General features: G+C 40.2%; 1 protein-coding gene across 1 annotated transcript in view; it reads left to right on the top strand.

Moving 5' to 3' along the window:
• Positions 1-4,455: 4,455 nt before the first annotated feature.
• Positions 4,456-17,754, top strand: part of LOC125327905 (mucin-5B) — a 41,988-nt gene continuing 28,689 nt past the window's right edge. Inside the window, exons 1-14 of the mRNA XM_048307961.1 lie at positions 4,456-4,537; positions 6,187-6,442; positions 7,844-7,958; positions 9,283-9,370; positions 10,265-10,398; positions 10,809-11,034; positions 11,842-11,967; positions 12,675-12,792; positions 14,003-14,141; positions 14,779-14,880; positions 15,081-15,150; positions 15,376-15,513; positions 16,073-16,237; positions 17,090-17,184. Coding sequence (XP_048163918.1) covers positions 4,456-4,537; positions 6,187-6,442; positions 7,844-7,958; positions 9,283-9,370; positions 10,265-10,398; positions 10,809-11,034; positions 11,842-11,967; positions 12,675-12,792; positions 14,003-14,141; positions 14,779-14,880; positions 15,081-15,150; positions 15,376-15,513; positions 16,073-16,237; positions 17,090-17,184 — 1,854 coding nt within the window. The remainder of the gene's footprint in view (positions 4,538-6,186; positions 6,443-7,843; positions 7,959-9,282; positions 9,371-10,264; positions 10,399-10,808; positions 11,035-11,841; positions 11,968-12,674; positions 12,793-14,002; positions 14,142-14,778; positions 14,881-15,080; positions 15,151-15,375; positions 15,514-16,072; positions 16,238-17,089; positions 17,185-17,754) is intronic.

Genomic DNA, 17,754 nt, shown 5'->3' on the forward strand with positions numbered 1-17,754 from the left:
AAGAAAGAGGTAGAATCTGCTCTAGCCAAAACCCCATAAAATTCTAATTATTAAAGCAGAAAATTCATATGCTTCCCTTTGTTCTGCTACCCCATATTTTTCCACCAGGAAGGTTGTTTAAAGAAAAACCTTTCAAGTAGAAAATCTCAAGGGCCCAACCTCCTGATGAGATGATTTTCTATGCAAGGAGTCTCTCTTACGTGAGGAAGTGCCAATAGGTCAAAGAGACCTGTGTGCACGAACACCAATCAGCCATGTCATTACTCCTTGTACATGGATTTTGAAAGATCTACATCTTCTTAAAGAAAAACAAAAAAGAGCAGCTGAACTCATTCCTTGCAAACAGGAATAACTAATCTCCTTGATTTGTTCATGAAAAGTCAAGGAGCCCTATGGCAGGATGAGAGGTTAAGGAGCTTTTTGTCCATTCTAAGGCAAAATGTAAGAAAACATCCAACCACCTCCTACCAAAATTAAAATACTGAAGGCATTCTTCATGTATTTTAATGGACAATTAATGACAGATATCCATTCCCTCCTTTCCCACTACTTGCTACAGACTACCTTATACTTAATGACATCTGTTTCAAACTGTGTGGTAGATAAAAATCTGATGGATCAAATAAATCTTTAAAGTAACTTTCCTAAATTCTATGATATCATGCAAAGGATTAAAAAGGATAATTCATGTTGTTCTTTAATTCTACTGGCAATTTAGAGTATACAAGTGATTGTTATAACTACCAGTTTTGTAAAGTATTTTGCCAAATTCACTTCGGATGTTTTTTATCATGTGGATTATTGGCACAAAGTGCCTGACACCAAATGTAATGTTTTCCTAGCTAACATTATTTGTTTTACAAAGCACACATAATTTCTCTAGAGTTATTATCCAGACAGTGCTTGTAAAGCACCATCTTATAGTGGATACTCATTTCAAGAAGCAGTACCAGTTTTGCCTGAAATGAACTGGATTGTTAGAGGATTTCCAAGCTAAACCTCCCCAGTGCTTGGACTGACCCAGGATAGCCATAACTCTTTACAGTATGTATGGAATCACCTTTTGACTGAAGGATATGACACAAATGCAACTGCTAGACTTCAGTACAGTAACTGGCTATGAAGGGCATTAATGCACCAGATGCCTCCTATTCGAGTGTGTCTTTTACCAAGTTTGTAGCAAAAAAAGTACTTTTGTGAGTCACTGGTGTATTACATCAGCTTCATGATGGCTTATCTTCGGTGAGTCAGTGGTGATAAAGAAGCTGAGTTAATATTTACCTATTGTATTTACTAAAATTACATACCCTTTAATGGCAAATGATCCATGAAATGGGCTGTAAAGGGGCCAAGAGGAATTGTTCTTCTTGCTAATACAGCTGCAGAAGAGGGAAGGCCTCTTATCCTGCAGGGTCCAATAAAGGGAAGAGTTATTAATCCCAGTATGTCACTGCAGGGGGAATAGTTATAACTTGTGTGCCAATAGCAATGATTCAGTGGTAAGTGATCAACACAGTCTGTAAGCTCCCTGTCAGTCTGCATTTCCTTCTGAAAGCTTCCATGTATTTCTTCAGAAAACCTCAGTGTTTCCACGCTTGAATATAAAAACTTCATTTGAATGCGAACATCCTTCCCCTGTCAATAGCCCTGAAATCATTGCAGAAGATTGAAGCAACCAGTGATTTCTAAGGAGTGTAGCCCGCAGTATCTGTGGAGAAGCCAGAAGCAGCAGCTCTGGTTAGTCATTGACAGAAACTCTCCTCCCCAAGAAATGGCAAAGGAATGGCACAAATGACAGAGCAGACAAGCAGAGGTAAGAAAATGGCTAGGTACAGAACAAGAGCACTGGGTTTCCTGTTTCTCTGAGTAGAATTTTGCTCTTGCTTTTCTCAGGGGAGGATCCCAGATGACTGATACGACTGTCTCTGCTGAGTAGAGCATAAGTGGATGTTGGTTCAGTGAATCTTTTTTTATTCTCTCTCTTCCTTGAACAGTTTTAACAGGTGCTGTTCATGTTCTTCCCAGGCCCCTGAGTGCTAAGTGGGGCTTACAGGGGGAAATCATGCCTTAGCTCATTCCTTCTGCCCATCCTTGCATTCCCTTGAATCACCCCATATGTAGAACACGAAGGACTGGAAGCTGCAGAGGTCAACATCAGTTTGTCATCAAAGGACTAGTCCAACCTGAAGGGTATCTTTGGCAAGTGGTTAATACATGGTTCCTGCTGCTTTTGTGCAGCTCAGTGGGAATAAAGGGGTTTTCCTCCAGAGTTAGGAATCATAGTCCTAGAATCTGATTCTTCCTTCTACTCTCATACCAAAATGAATGAAATAGCTGCTTTGATTGCCTGGGTGGGAATTGGAAAGGAAGAGGATAGTGATTGAAAAAACATTGACTTTATCTCAGCGGAGTTCTGCATTTGGATTTTGACACTAACTTCGATTTTGGAAAATTAATATCTTTCAGTTATCCACTTTTACGTCCAACTAAGCTTTCTTAGTCTATATCTGTGGTCTACTGACCTATGTGCTTTTCCTCCCAGGCTTCACAGCCCTTCCCCACACCTGCCATTAGCCCTGTCCTGTGGCCTGAACAAGAACTCAGTTTGAAAATTATCATGAGAATCTGCTGAATCTGAGTGTTGCTATTGCACTGTATTCAATTTCAGATCATCCTCATATCTCCAATGTTATATTCTCCTGGTTAGGTTTATCTGCTAGATATTCTCCTAGATTACTTTGGATTTGGACAGAGACCAGGAGGGAAGATATGTTGTGATTAAAAGGAGAAGCAGCAGCAGTCCATGACTTCCATCACCAGTGCCATAAAGACTGTTGGTTCTGTATTCTGGCCAAAATGGCAGGGCTTCAAGAACAGACTTTACCTTCCAGTAGCGCCCTGCCTCAAGTGCGACTGACAATGGAATTAATGGGACATGGACAGTGGCAAAGGGGTAACACGAACTCATGTTTCATGTCCTGCACAATGCTCTCACATGCTGCTGCAGGGTTTTCTTTAGAGCAAGGGCAACAGCAAATCTTCACCTGGCAGATGCTGTCACCTGCAATTCTGCAAAGCACCTTGTACCTGTGTAGGGCAGCAGCTGAAGGGAGCAGTGGGCCAGCTTTGGGACACTCCACTTTGGCAATAGCACAAAGTTTGGTAAAGCAGTGAGCAAGACCCTGTTCCCAAGGGCCTGCTTGCTGCCCACCAACCAGATAAAAGGCATTCATATTCCCCAGTGCATGGGCAGGCTTGACCTGAGGCCTTGCAATAAGGGGGAAACCTATGTCCACCTTAAACTGTATTTGTGCCCACTTACTTCTGGCAATCACTCTAGCTTTAGTGTATTCCCAAAAGGAGCAGCTAGAAGTGTGGGAATGTCTGTTATCCGTGTTTGCTTTGCTGGGACTAGGTGAGAAGCTTCCTCTCTTTTCAGGAGCAGTTCCCCAACAGCACGGATGAGGTGAAGAAATGCAAGCTCAGTTTGTGTCAACAAAGCAAGTAAATCTCTAGAAGGGACTCTAAAATTACTGAAATCAAAATCTCTGACAGGATGTCCTACAATGGACTGTGGAGCTCATGACTGAGCCCACTGGATTTTTTTATGGGTATGGTAGGGTATTAAAGTACTTTGAGAACACCAAGGGACCCTTTTGCAGCAGCATAATTTAGGTGGTGCAGGAATGAACTGTGGTCTACACTGTGACGAGACTTGGGCACTGCTCCCTTGGTCACAATGTTTGGGGAATCCGCCACCTCTGTGTGCATTAAGAATAAATTAACTCCCCATGACTGGTGTGATTAAATTCCATTTGTACAGAGTGAGAATTTTTGCACTTTTGATTTTTTTCCTGGTCTATTGAAGCAGTAAATCTGTCCTCTTTTTGTAAGATATTTTGGATATACTTCTTAAAGGACAGTGCCCTCCTGCCAAAAGATTTTGCTCTAAATAAGCCATGCATTATGCCTTGACCTGATAATACTTTTTGCTCTGTTTAGAAGTTGCCATTAAAGCTAGTAGAGGGAACAAACACATTTTCTTGTGCTGGGGGACTCTGCTGATGTGCAAAACAGAGAAAAACTCTGAAAGAGGTCAGTGATTGCTTGTAACTAATCAGATGTCATAAAAAAGAAAAACTATTGCTGCCAAAGAAGTAACAACTACAGGAGGAAGGTGAGGGGACCTATTTTCAAAAGAGGAAATTAGAAACAGACAGCTCTCTGTCCCCATAAAGCAAGAAAGAACTGGATACCTGTCCTGTCTGACAGAGAGGAGGTTTCTGGGTGCTAATAATGAATGGCTGAAAGAAATTTTAATGAAGCTCCACCTTTCAGGGACCCTGCCATCAATGTTTTGTTCTCATGCCAAACTCCTGGACTATAAAAATCTGCCTATAAGCCAAGAAAAAACACTTCCCTGAAAGGATTTTCAAGTTACGACTTCATGGCAAGATGGAAATAAAAACCAGGAGATCATTTTGGATCTTCTGCCTAATTTGGAGTTTTTGCAAGGGCAAAGAACCAGTTCAGATAGGTAAGAAAAGAATCTAATTCTTGCATTACTCGCTTTCATATTGCTCTCCATAGGTGAGAAACAGAGTTGACAAATGAAAATGTGTAACATATTCATGTAAGGGCTGTAGACATGCCAGATACTGTTAAACATTGTACATTTTAATCCTTATTGTCAACCATTTAAGTATTTTACTTTTTTCTTTCATTACTAGGTAGTGTATCAACTCTTTTATATCCTAAGTGACTAACCTTAATGAGGAGACCCTCTGAATGCAGTTTGCACCAAAAAAAACCCCAAACAAAAATATGGTGACACCCTTTTCAACACATTTCACACATATTCTTCATAGAAGTACTTACCATATCACCAGCTAGGCTTGATTGACCAGTATGAAATGCTGCATTAGCAGTAATCACATTTTTTGTAGTCTGCTGTACTGCTAGCTCCTGGTTTGATTTTTAATGTCTTATGCTTTTCCCAACTGCTTAATACACAAACAGTTGATGTACCAGTTATTGCTGCCTGAGTAATTCCAGCAATTTCACTTCCATAATAGCCAAACTTTCTCACTTGCCCTCTCTACTGTGTAGAAAAGTGCTAAATTGCCCTACTCCAGTGCTGCAACCACCTATGACAAGTAGCAGTCCCCTTAAAAAGCTGTTTCTACAAGGACTTACTGGGCACTTGAGTTTGGGCTGCACATTTATAACATAAGGATCTGAATTTCTCTGTTCTCCCCTGCTGATTCTTAGGCAGGAATATTTAATAATATTTTAGTGTTCACTGAATAAATTAATAACTGGTTTTGATTTGATCTGTTGTGGATGTTGCTATGTTGATATTCCTAAACATGCTACCTGAACAACACAAAGAATTTTCCCATTTTCATTTGTCACTATTTCAGATGGGCCTAGAAGAAATGTTAAAAGCATTTAGTAGCAAGCGTATGTAATTTAATTCAAGGTGATTCATGTTTTCTTTGTGAAGCTCAGTGGTGTGAAAACTGCTTTCTGAAGTAATGTCTTATATGCACTTAGAGTATGTATCTATACCTTTGACAGAGGTACAAAAAGTGAGTTTTGGTTGAGAAGAAAAACCAAGTATCTCTTAGCCAACAGCTGAAGCTGGTAGCGGCCTCAACCACTGAGACTAGCAGCTGCCACTTTGCTGTAAAGTCATGCCACCTGTGATTTCTCCTGCAAAGGACTCAATACAAGACTTTGGACCAAAGTCTTGCCTGAGTTAAATGAGATTTAGACATCCAGAATGGGACTCTCCTCACTTCACTTTAGATATCTACAGTGTAAATATGTCTACAGCATAAATATAGACACAGCCTTTCTAGACAACAGAGCGATGCCTGTGGTTTTCAGCATCTTCTTGCTAGGCAAATATGTAAGATCAGAAAGCTGAACCTCTTCTGCTTCTCACTGTTAACTTCAAAGAAGACTGGGCTAATCTGCTCACATTGCAGGTATCTCTGGACTTCAAAAGTCATGGACTTCAAAAGTTCAGTGAGATGAAACTTCTTCCCACAGGCTTGTATCTTCCAGGAGTTACCATTTTTGCCTTTGAAAATTGCCCCTTTAATGTTTTTCAACCACAAAAGGGTAAGCGCCTCATATGGGGAGAATTTCTAAGCTCCCCTACTATGATTTTTCCTTTAGTCCAGGTCTCTACTGTCAGTAGGAGTGAATGTGCCACCTGGGGGAATTTCCACTTCCATACATTTGACCATGTAAAGTTTACTTTTCCTGGAACCTGCACATACATCTTCGCTTCACACTGCAATGACAGCTACCAGGACTTTAACATTCAGATCAGGCGCAGTGCCAAGAGCAGCTTCCTGATCTACTTCACTGTCACCATTGATGGAGTGGTCCTGGAGGTGAAGGAGACAGGAATCACAGTGAACGGGAAGAAGTGAGTAAAGACTGTACTGTTGCTCTGTGCTGCATTTTTATCACTATGTGTTGGGTGGTCTGGCTGGAAAGCAGTGGCTGTGTATGAGGTGTTCACAGCTCTTTGAACAGGGTATTGTGAAGAGTCCCCCTCGTAGTGGTGGAGGAGGCAAGAAGTATTTAAACAAAACTACATCTCCCAGGGACCAACACCAACAAGTTAAGCAGAGAGCAATGTGTATGCTATGAAAACAGAAGGTATTTTAAGGTTTCCTTGATGTCGCTTTGATTTGAGAGGGAGGGATGGAAGAGAGTACATAAACCCCAACATTTTATTTATAAAAAAGTTTCGATTTTGTAGAAGCTCAGTGGTTTTTCTTTTTCTCAAAACATTATTTCTGTGGTACTAACCCTACTGTTGTATGTTGCTGTTCAGGAACAGATGGTTCTTTTAGGAATAGTTTTCTGTTTCCAGATAGATTAGTCTAGAAAATTGCACTGCTTTGCAGATCACAACTTGCCCTGGGATCTTCTTACAAAAAAAGGCAGAATTTTTAAAAGTCAAACCCCACACCTTTAATTCCAATTCGAAATGAACCACAATGGAAACTACAAAGAGAAGGGTAAAAATATTCCATAAGTAAAAATCATATGCAACAATAGCTGAAAGTTGGGCACGATGTTAAGGGCAGTCCTCATGAGAAGTGCAGAGTCCTGCTCCTAGCATATAATTATGAAGGGCCTAGGCAACCTTCAACTCTGGGAAAACCCCTCACAATCTTTTTGGAGAGAAAATTGCAAACATATGGACTGTCTTGACAGCCTTCTAGAAACAACCAAATATAAAATAGCACCACTCCATGTAATTATAGCACCAAAGCCCATATGTTGTTCCTAAATCAAAGGGGCAAGAAATCTCCTATCTTCTAGCCATTTTCTGAATTTCTAAGTTTCTAGGCTGTTGCAAAATGAATGGTAATTGTCTTGGTAAGATGGAAAAGTAATGTAGGTCTGAGTTGTATCAGTACATGAGTAACAACAGAGCTGTTTGTGAATCCCAACCGTCAAAGAAGTCCTGGAAGGATGATGATAACCTGCAGTGTCCTCATGTGGAGGGCCATTTTCCAATATTGGCATCTTGCTGTTTATAAACCTTTGGCTTAGGTCCTTGGGTTTGGCTGCTTTCTATCAGTCAGGTGGCTGATGTAGTATTGACAAGAGACAAAATACGTTGTGTTGTGGGTTAAGGTTGGTAAAAGGACACAGTGGACGATGTAACGCATTGTGTAGATGAAGGCTGACCTTGCAAAGAGCGTTCCCATGTCTTAGTTCCTTTTAACTCTAGTTTTCCTTCCTATATATTTGTGAGGATTTCATCACTCTTTTTTTCGCTGCAATCTGTTTTGTTCCCTCGAATTTCCAGGATTGCCATGCCTTTCAGCTTGAAGAGCATCCTGATTGAGGACACCTGTACTTACTTCCAAGTCACTTCGAAGCTGGGCCTGACACTCAAGTGGAACTGGGCTGACACTCTCCTAGTATGAACAGCCAGTTAGTTATTTTCCTCCTGGTGAATCTCATCAGTGATGAAAAGCAGGGCTGGATGCAGGCACTGTGTTGATATATGAAATTGTGGGAGGGAGGTATCACTCTATCCATAAGCTGATAGACAAATACCAAGCTAGGTAATAGTTTAATGAGGCAGGGGCATGGAGGCACAACCCCATGGCCTTTCCAGCTAATTTTATGTGACAAAACCTGGATATAATACATCTGCAGTTAGCTCCCTGCTCCATGGGGCAGCAGCAGCAACACAGCCTGCCAGCTCTTGCTACTCTGTCTTGTGCACATCTTGTGTGGGACACTAATCTTTGTGACCAATTCAGATCTTGGCCTCTTTCATTCCAAAGCCATGCTATGTGGGAATTCTCCTCTAAACATGTACCTTACAATATTATCTTCTGCAACAGTGCATTTACACTTTTCTGTGTGAACACTTATCCTTCACAATCAGAGAATTAACTAAATGCAAGCTGTGTGTCATGTTTTGTCATTCAGAGAGATAGAGGGAGGGTAAAAGGTGAATAGAGAGAAAAAATATCAGGAAGTAATCATGTGATATTGGAATTCTGATTTATTGAAGTATTTTCTTTCTCTCTTCCTGTATACTAATTAAACATAAAGTATTAGAGGCAGTACCTGTACATTACTGTAGAGTGGACACAACTGTAGCAAAAGCACTGCCTTTTTTTAGTGGACCTGAGTGGCACCAATAGTGTCCCCCAAGCATGTAGGAGTGATAAGGTGCAATAGTTTTATCTAGAAAGGCAATAGTGTGCTAACCTGGCTGTTTACTTCCACTAAGTATGGGCAAAACAAATAATGCTGGGCAGACCCACCCCTAGAAGAGCTATATAATTTTCCATTCACCCTATGGACTAGAAAACCCATTAGATATGGCTAAAACTTAACCAGAAGTTGCTTCTTTCTAGCATCCAGCATTAGAGCACAGTTATCTGACCTGCCCAGAGAGGAGCTGCGGTACCCTGCAAGGTGTACCAAATGTCTGTATACCAGTGTCTCTATACTGGGAGACACCAGTCCAGGGCTTAGTCCAGTATTCAACATGCTTCAGTTACCTCTTTAGTGGGTAGGAGCGACAATTGCTGGACGATTATCTTCCCATTTGAATTCAATCTGTCTGCAGATAAGTTTTATGAGAGATTTGTAGCAGAAAAGGAGACTGCTTACAAAGTGGGAATGAGAACTTCTGCCACTGTGCTTTCCTGCTGTGAATCACTTTGTAACAAGTGCTGCTGATGTGGGGAAAAGCCTTTAAACTCTGTGTTTCCTCTTTCGTAGTTGGACCTGGAAGAAACATATAAAGAGAAAATATGTGGTCTATGTGGGAACTATGATGGCAATCAGAAGAATGATTTGATTTTGGATGGTAGGTCATAAATACAGCATATTCCATCCAGAACAGACCTCCTTATACATGACATGAAACTTGGTATCTGTTTCCTCTGAGCAGGGTTTCAGATCTCCTGACAGGCACATGAACATTTCCATATATGGTAGATGTATTTTAAGAGTTTCTGAGATGATTTGGAATTTTCTGCTCTTTTCATATTTGTAAGAGCCTCCAACCTTTTTGATCCAAATTAATTGCTTGGCTATCATGCAGCAACATTGCCAGGATCCCCATTGACAATAACATACTTTAAGGAAATGCACGAGTGCATTTTCTGTTCTTCCATTTGAATCATTCTACGTGTGATTATTTTTGCCTCTATAATGAAAAGAAAGCTTCAGAGAAAACACAAAGTATCTTTGAAGAAACTGTGGTGCCATCCACTGACACCTTCAGATATTGCAAATGGCTAAGGCTATAATCCTGCAGCAGGTTGTATGGGTGGAAAGAAACCTTCATCCTGGAATATCAGATGCAGGACTTAAGCCAAAGTTATAACAGCATCCCATTATGTAATACCTGCATGACTATTACACATGCAAACAGAAAAGTGTGTAAGATCAAACACACCCATAACAAAGAGAAGTCTTTGGAAATTATGAGAAGCAACAGAAAGGTCAAGAGTCTCGTGTGATTTTAAATGTCCATGCTGACAGCAGGCCTTGATACAATTGTCCCAGATTCCTGACTCTAGCTCAACAGAAGTTATATCAGGCTGTCATCCTCTATAGTATGGATGCTGGTTAAGTTTGGGCATTTTATGAAGTGCATACTGCCTTTGAGCCCAAAGAGTAAGTGCATTTTTATAGCCCATTAACTGATCTAAAGAATTGCAGGAAGTTACTGAAATGCATCTGGGGATTTTTGCAGGGTATAAAATGCATCCGAGACAGTTTGGGAACTTCCACAAAGTAGAGGATCCATCACAAAAGTGTGCTGATGTGAGCCCAGATGACCACACTGGAAGACATCCCAGGAGGAAAGACAATAGATGCAGCATATATGTAAGTGTGTGGGACCAAGAAGTACAAGCCCCCCCGACCTACAGTGTTGAAGAGACTGTTAAAACAAGTCTTAGAGCATGCACTAAACTGAATTTTTCACAACTCTACACATGAATTTGAGCAAAATTACGATCTTATAGATGAAAGAATATCCTATTACAGTGTTAAAGAAATAGATAGTGGGAAAATGCCTGACTGAATGACAGCTTCCAGTCCAAGGCAAAGGACCTCATGGCAGAAAGCTAGACTGGATAATCTCCTGAGATCCCTTTCAGCCTGAAGTATTCTATGACCCTGGAATTGTGTCATCAAGACTTGGGGTATATATTCAAAAACCTAAAAGGTGGTAAAATGTCAAGTATTGCTTTTCTTTCCCTTTTTTTTTTTTTTTTTTTTTTTTTTTTTAACAGAAAAAACAATGCAAGAAACTTATGTCCCGTTTTGGAAACTGCCCCAGAGTGGTTGCCTTTGATGACTACATAGAGACCTGTGCTGAGGATATGTGCCACTGTGCAGTTAATTCTTCTCACTCTGATTTGGTTTCCAGCTGCATATGCAGCACTTTAAATCAATACTCTCGAGACTGTGTCCTGAGGAAGGGAGACCCTGGGGAATGGAGGACCAAAGAACTCTGCTGTAAGTAGATGCTGCTCTGGAGATTTCTTTCAGGTTAGACATTTACACAGGTATTCTGATCCCAGCAGAGCAGAGATAGGAGCTCTGGTAACTACCTTGAATCAATCTGTGAAAGTACTTTGGCAGAAACATTGTTAATGGAAAAGCTTCTACAAATTTAACTTGATTTTGCTCTTAAATCAGAACTATACCTTGATATTGCCCACCTCCTTCTTACCACTAGGTTTTCTCCTGTTCTTTTTTTTTTTTTTTGAAATTTACCATGTACAGTTAACTCATAAAGAGCCTTGTTTCAACATGTTGACGACTAGACAGAAGTAGTTACTGAGAAGTGCAATATGTTTGTACTTACATCACCCTGTGTTTTCATACTCAGTAGTCCAGTTACTGAGCAGGAAATCTCTGTAAATCCAGGGGGAAGGCTACAGGTAGTTCACCCAGACTGCTGGTGTGGATTGGGATAGCAAATTAATGCCAGAAGGACTGATGCTTCAGGCAAAAATAAACTGTTATGACTCCCCAAATGATTCTGGTGTTCTTTGCTTGTATTATGACCTCAGCCAACCTTAAGCTAGTAATGTGAAATAGCTCATATTTCCCAGCAGCACAGTTTTGTCCAAAAGATAAAGTAAAAGTGGCCATAAAAAGTTCCTTTAAGAGGTTAAACAAACATGACATATCTGGATAGAAGGGCTTGCAAACAAGATATGGAGGAAAGGAGGAAGAAGGAGTTGGGTAGTGACACAACAATTCGAGAGATCTTATAAATACATCATTAACATACTCCATTTTGGTTTGGTCTTGCAGATCAGGAATGCCCAAACAATATGGAGTACATGGAATGTGGAAACTCCTGTGCTGACACATGTGCAGATCCAGAAAGGAGCAAGATTTGTAAAGCCCCATGTACAGATGGCTGTTTCTGTCCTCCTGGTAAGGCAGCTCACTTCTGCCCATGATCTCACACATCAAGGGACAAAAAGGGAGGTTGTTCCCTTTCACACAACAAATAAACTGTTTCTTCTAGCATAATTTAACAACATTCTTCTGGAAGAGCCAGATCTCTAAAGATTCAAGAACCTGACACTGGAGGAGGAGAGGGAAAGACTTCTAAGGACTAGACAGGAAAAATATGGTGCAGATGTGGAAAGAGAAGAGGTGTTCTCTAGACAGTAAGCATGCAGATGAAGTTGTCTGTTGAGAGGCCTCCCTGCTATGACACTAAATCTTGCTGTAGTTTAAGTGGCACAAAACATAAATGCATTTCAAGGTATGTGCATGTATAAATTTGCACATGAAATAGTCTAAAATGAGGTTCTGATTTCTGTTAGATTCACTATTAGAAAAGGATGAAAACTGGCTCACACCCTTGCAATCTGGCACTTGATAATCCTGCTCACAGTGAAAAATTTCATAACAGGAAATGTTGAGTTTTGCATTGCTTTCATTTGAACTCTTTTGAGAAATATTTCCTATCCATTAACATCTGAAAGGGCCTGGTGTGGCGTTTTCCTTTAAAAGTGTCCCATTCATTTTAAGAAATGCTGAATACTCCAGAATTTTTTCCTTACTCTAATCTTCCTTGCTGGTGTTTCCCAGACTCACCAAAGAAATATTAACTAGCCAATGTGTCTGAACAGGAACAATCCTTGATGACCTCAGCAGCAAGAAGTGCATCCCCAGAGACAGCTGCCCCTGTACATTTCAAGGCAAAGTCTACTCATCTGGAGGAACTTATTCCACTCCCTGCCAGAACTGGTACTGTTGTGGTCTTGATTGCACTAACAAGGCAGAAGCATCTATTTCAATACATTGATGAGTTGCATTCTGTACTTTCCTCCTTTTTTTTTTTTTTTTTCTAAATCTTTTCCTGGCATTTGTCTTAAATAACTATTCAAAACCTTGCTCTGAATTTCAACAGTGTAGGAAAACTTAGAGGTATTCCTCAACCACACATAGTTATTACCCACCCTCACTTGAAACTGCTTGTGAAAACTGAGCTCAGCATTTCAGAATGTAGAAAAATGAGACTCTTCAGTGATTAATTCAGAGAGTTGGGCCACTAGAGTGAGTCATACCATGTTAATAAGTGACATTTCCAACAACATCTGGATCTCCACAAGGCTACTTAAAGGCCAGATCTCAGAAGTCCTGATCCTTAAGAATGACTTGATTTAGAAAAAAACCTGCCAGCTTGAACCCATCTCCATTCTGCACTAGTGAAAGGTGATAAGACCTTAGGTATATTACTCTCAAAACAGTTTTATTTCTTACTTTGTATGTGTTATCTGAGCTCCTGTGACATAACATCATTTTTTGACCATCGGTTAAAGCTTTACTATAGGGAGAAATGAAATGTGGTATGGTGCATGGCCAAATGTTCTACAAACCCCTTTGGATTAATAGTACCTGCATTTTGAGGAAATGCTCCTCAAATGCCAGAAATTTTGAGTAATTGAACTTAATGGGCTTTGGGTAGTTCCCATCTTGCCACATCCTCACTTACATCTCTCGAAGCCCAAGCCTACGTAGCTGGGCTGTTTTCTTCTTGTGTGCACAGGTGTGAGAATTGCTCATTATCCCAGGTCCTCCACAATTATCTGCTGAACAGTTGCATCAGTAGCACAAGATGTTGCAAGATCCTGCTTGAAGGGGTTCTTTCTTTCTTTAAAAAAAGTCAAGTAAACAATTTAGGCTCTGAAAACCATTTCTTGCTTTCCCATCCCAGTGTGTCTGTGAGGGAGCCAGCTCAAAGCCCAGTGCAGTTAACTTTCTCACTGAGATGAATTCAACCATCACACTTTAAGGGCCTAATATAAAGGCTTCCACCCACTGGGTTTTTATAAAAAGCCAAGATAACGAGCTAAAAAGACAAAGAGGCTGCATCTGTGCAGATTCAAATGATGTATCACCTTTGCTCCCTTGAACCTGTGTTTATTCTAACTGCTGCTTTTTGGGTTTTGCACAGTACTTGCAAAGGAGGCCACTGGAGCTGTATCTCTCTGCCCTGCTCTGGAAGTTGCCACATAGATGGCGGATTCCATATAACAACATTCGATAATAAGAGATTCAACTTTCATGGCAACTGTCATTATGTCTTAGCTAAGGTATGAGCAACTTCTCTTTTCACTCCTAAATCCCCTGAGTAACATGAGGCGTTAAACTATGCTGGAGCTTTATATGACTTAATTTAACTAAATGGCACCAATCCAGCAAAGCACTTCAACACATGCTCAGTCTTAAACCCCGTAAATTTTTGAATTTGAAATGGATTGCAAGTCAATTGCTAATGCTTAGCTTCAACATTTTGCAGCTTCAACACAGTTGTAACTATTTTTTTTTAATTAAATAATGTTCTCAATGGATGTATTAGCATTGATTCAAGCATTTCTTCTGAAGTTTTCTTCACATGTGCCTGTCAGAAGGAAGTGGATGAGCCAAAATTTCTGCAAAAAAATTGAATTCCTTGTGAATGCTTGCAAATGAAATCCACACAGGCTGATAACAAGGAACCAGAGTGCAAAGAAAAATTAGTGAAAATTATTCATTTTGGCAATGAAATTAACAGTTTGCAGTTAGAGATCAACTAAGAACCCCAGTTCAAAAGAAAGAATTCAAAATTCAAAAGAACCCCAGTTCTTTTATTGTTCCATCTTAGCCTTTCAGTGACACCTTTTTCTCTTCTAGCTCCCATCCTGTAACATGGTAACAATGTCTGCACATACCTTTTTCATGTCTTCTCAGAACACTGATGACACAGTTGTGGTGATTGGGGAGATCGTTCAGTGTGGGACTTCAAGGACAATGACTTGCCTAAAGAATGTATTGGTCACACTAGGAAGAACTGTGAGTAACTGACTTTAATTAGTGATACATAGTAGGTCACTTTTATCTTCCCTACATTCCTGTATGGTGTCTGGACACTGAGAGGGGATGAGGTTTTGAAGACATTACTCCTTAATGCTTAATGAATCTTGCCAGGTTGCTCTTGTCTGTCTCACATCATATGCATTCACTACTATGGGCTTTTTTCCTTTTCCCTGCAGACTATAAAAATATGTTCCTGTGGAAATATCTATATGAACAATTTCATTGTGAAGCTGCCCGTAAACAAAGGTAAACGCCCTTCTTCACACCTTCCACAGTGTAGCATTTGCAGAGGGATTTCCTCTCATTTCTCTGAAAGAACATGACCCTACTCATTTTTAGGTGGATAGTAGGTCTGGGATTCCTTGGGAATCCCTGTGTTACTGGATGCACCAGCAAATGGAAGTTCCTGTTTACTCAGCTTCATAAAGATTTGCAAGTGCATACAACATTTTTTCTTTTTCTCTTCTTTAGATGGCATCACCATCTTCAGACAATCTACATTTTTCATCAAAATCTTGAGCTCAGCTGGAGTGCAGATTCGAGTGCAAATGAAACCCGTAATGCAGCTCTCCATAACAGTCGATCATTCTTTTCAGAATCGCACATCTGGTAGGACACAAAAGGCTAAACCCTTCAATGTGCTGAAGAAAATCTCTGTGGTGTTTAGTGTGTGCAGATCTTTTAGACTCCATCTGTTTAAACAGGCCTTCATCAGAGATTTGTGAAATGCAGACTATGTTCTTGGTTTTGCCACCAATCTCCTGTTGACACCATTTAAGATTTTGTGCTTCTGTTTCCTATATGCACAATGGGATTACAGCCTGTCTCTCTGACCCATTTTGTTTTTCTCTTGCCATTTCCTTTGTTTTTAAGCCTTTGGGGATGATATTCTCTGTCTACCAGTGTTTACTGAAGCGCATTTAAGCAGTTCCAATCCCTGTGCTATCACTAAGTGCTACTGTAATGCAGAAAAATAAGAATTACACTCTAAATACAGGGTCCTATCTGATTTGTGGGAACATCAGGAAGTCTCTGAAGGAAAATGGGTTTCTCTCAGGCAAGGTGCATTATCAACCTAAGAGTGTTCATCTAGAAGCCATTTTTTTTTCATGCATCTAGCGATTTCTTCTTTTCTTTTGCCTTTTTCTTTTTTTGCCTCCCACACAAGGTCTTTGTGGCAATTTCAATAACATCCAGACTGATGACTTCAGAACAGTCACTGGAGCAGTGGAAGATTCAGCTTCTGCTTTTGGTAACTCGTGGAAAACTAGAGCCAGCTGTTTTGATGTTGAGGACAGCTTTGAAGATCCTTGTTCAAACAGTGTGGATAAAGGTACCAGGCTTTTCATCCCTGGTTTATCAGTGCGAAATAATTTTCATATGATGGATAATCAAAAAAGCTTTAGAAATCTCATAAGCATCAAAACCCTCTGCCTTTGAGGTTATTACTAGAGAGAAAACATTGTGTTCTGAAGGTCTTTAAGATGATAGATTTGCTTTCAAAACAAAAAGACAGCCCTACTGGAGAAAGAGCGAACACATTCACTGATGACTTGAAAAGCACACACAGCATCAGTGAGAGAAATTTAAGGCAGAGCATATTTGGTTGCCAATATTTGGGCAAGTTCTTCATCCAGTATAGGTTGCTACAGCTGTGCTGAGGTCCAGAGGAAGAAGTTATCATCAGTGCTGAGTTAAGCAAGCATTGCACTATACTAGGTGTCCTCTCTGATTTCTCACTTTGACTGGATTTGTATATATATAGGATTTGGACTGACCTCTCCTAGGTACTGCCACATGTAATTAAATCTGCAGCTCATAGCCACACAGCTCATTGATTATTACATACTTGATATTATCCCTTGACTATAAGGAATTACCTGACTGTAAAAAATTAGGAAATTTTGATGAAAAACAGTGAAAATGGGGAGGTTTTGTATATGTTCTGCAAATCCAGCTGCAGTAATAATGTTAATACTTGGAAGGTGAAACCTTTCTTCTAGGAAGATCCTAGGTCCATCCAACTACGCTTATTCCTTTAACATGTTAATGACCTGTATTTCCATCCAGCATTATCTAAACACTTCAGGACATTCTAGTACAATGTGATACCTGATAAGAATATTAATTCAGACAGTAATGTGGTTTAAGTGATTATGGACAATGATATTCTTTCCCACTTCAGAAAAATTTGCTCAGCACTGGTGTGCTCTTCTGTCCAATACAAGCAGTGTGTTTGCTGCCTGCCATTCTGTTGTAGACCCTTCTGTGTACATCAAGGTAAGGCACTGGTCCAAATGGGTCGTTTAATCTAGTCCAGAGACTGATCCCCCATGAAGGTAGTCTGGCCTAGGGGATTGAAATAGGTTACAGTAGTGACTGGTCACAAAGAAATTCACTGATGCTGATTAGAAAAATTATAAAATGAGAGTTTGTGCCAAGATGGGCCTTTTTGGCTACAGCTGTGTAAATAATTGACTGTCATCACTGGCATCTGTTGCATGACCCAGAAGCAAAATGAAAAAAATCAGTTCAAGATTTCAAAGTTTCAAAGAGTGAAAACTGTTCACTCTTTGACGAGCAGAATCAGTGTTTCTGTGTCAAATTGAGCTGAGAGTTTTACCAGCACCATAGATTTCCTCTGACTTGGTTCAAAACTCCCATCTGGGGAGAGACTATGTATTTACATTGTTTATATCTCATTTATTACCGTGGAATTGTGTTGGTCTCCTTGTGTTTTGAATGCCTGAAGCTGTTCTCTTGGTGTACAGCTCTATAATGCTCTGAGGAAGCTGGTTGAGCTAGAGTTGCCACATTTATGTGGATGGTAAAGAAGTTCCTGCAAAAACA

The sequence above is a fragment of the Corvus hawaiiensis genome, chromosome 6 (genome assembly GCF_020740725.1).
Source record: "Corvus hawaiiensis isolate bCorHaw1 chromosome 6, bCorHaw1.pri.cur, whole genome shotgun sequence".
Taxonomy (NCBI): domain Eukaryota; kingdom Metazoa; phylum Chordata; class Aves; order Passeriformes; family Corvidae; genus Corvus; species Corvus hawaiiensis.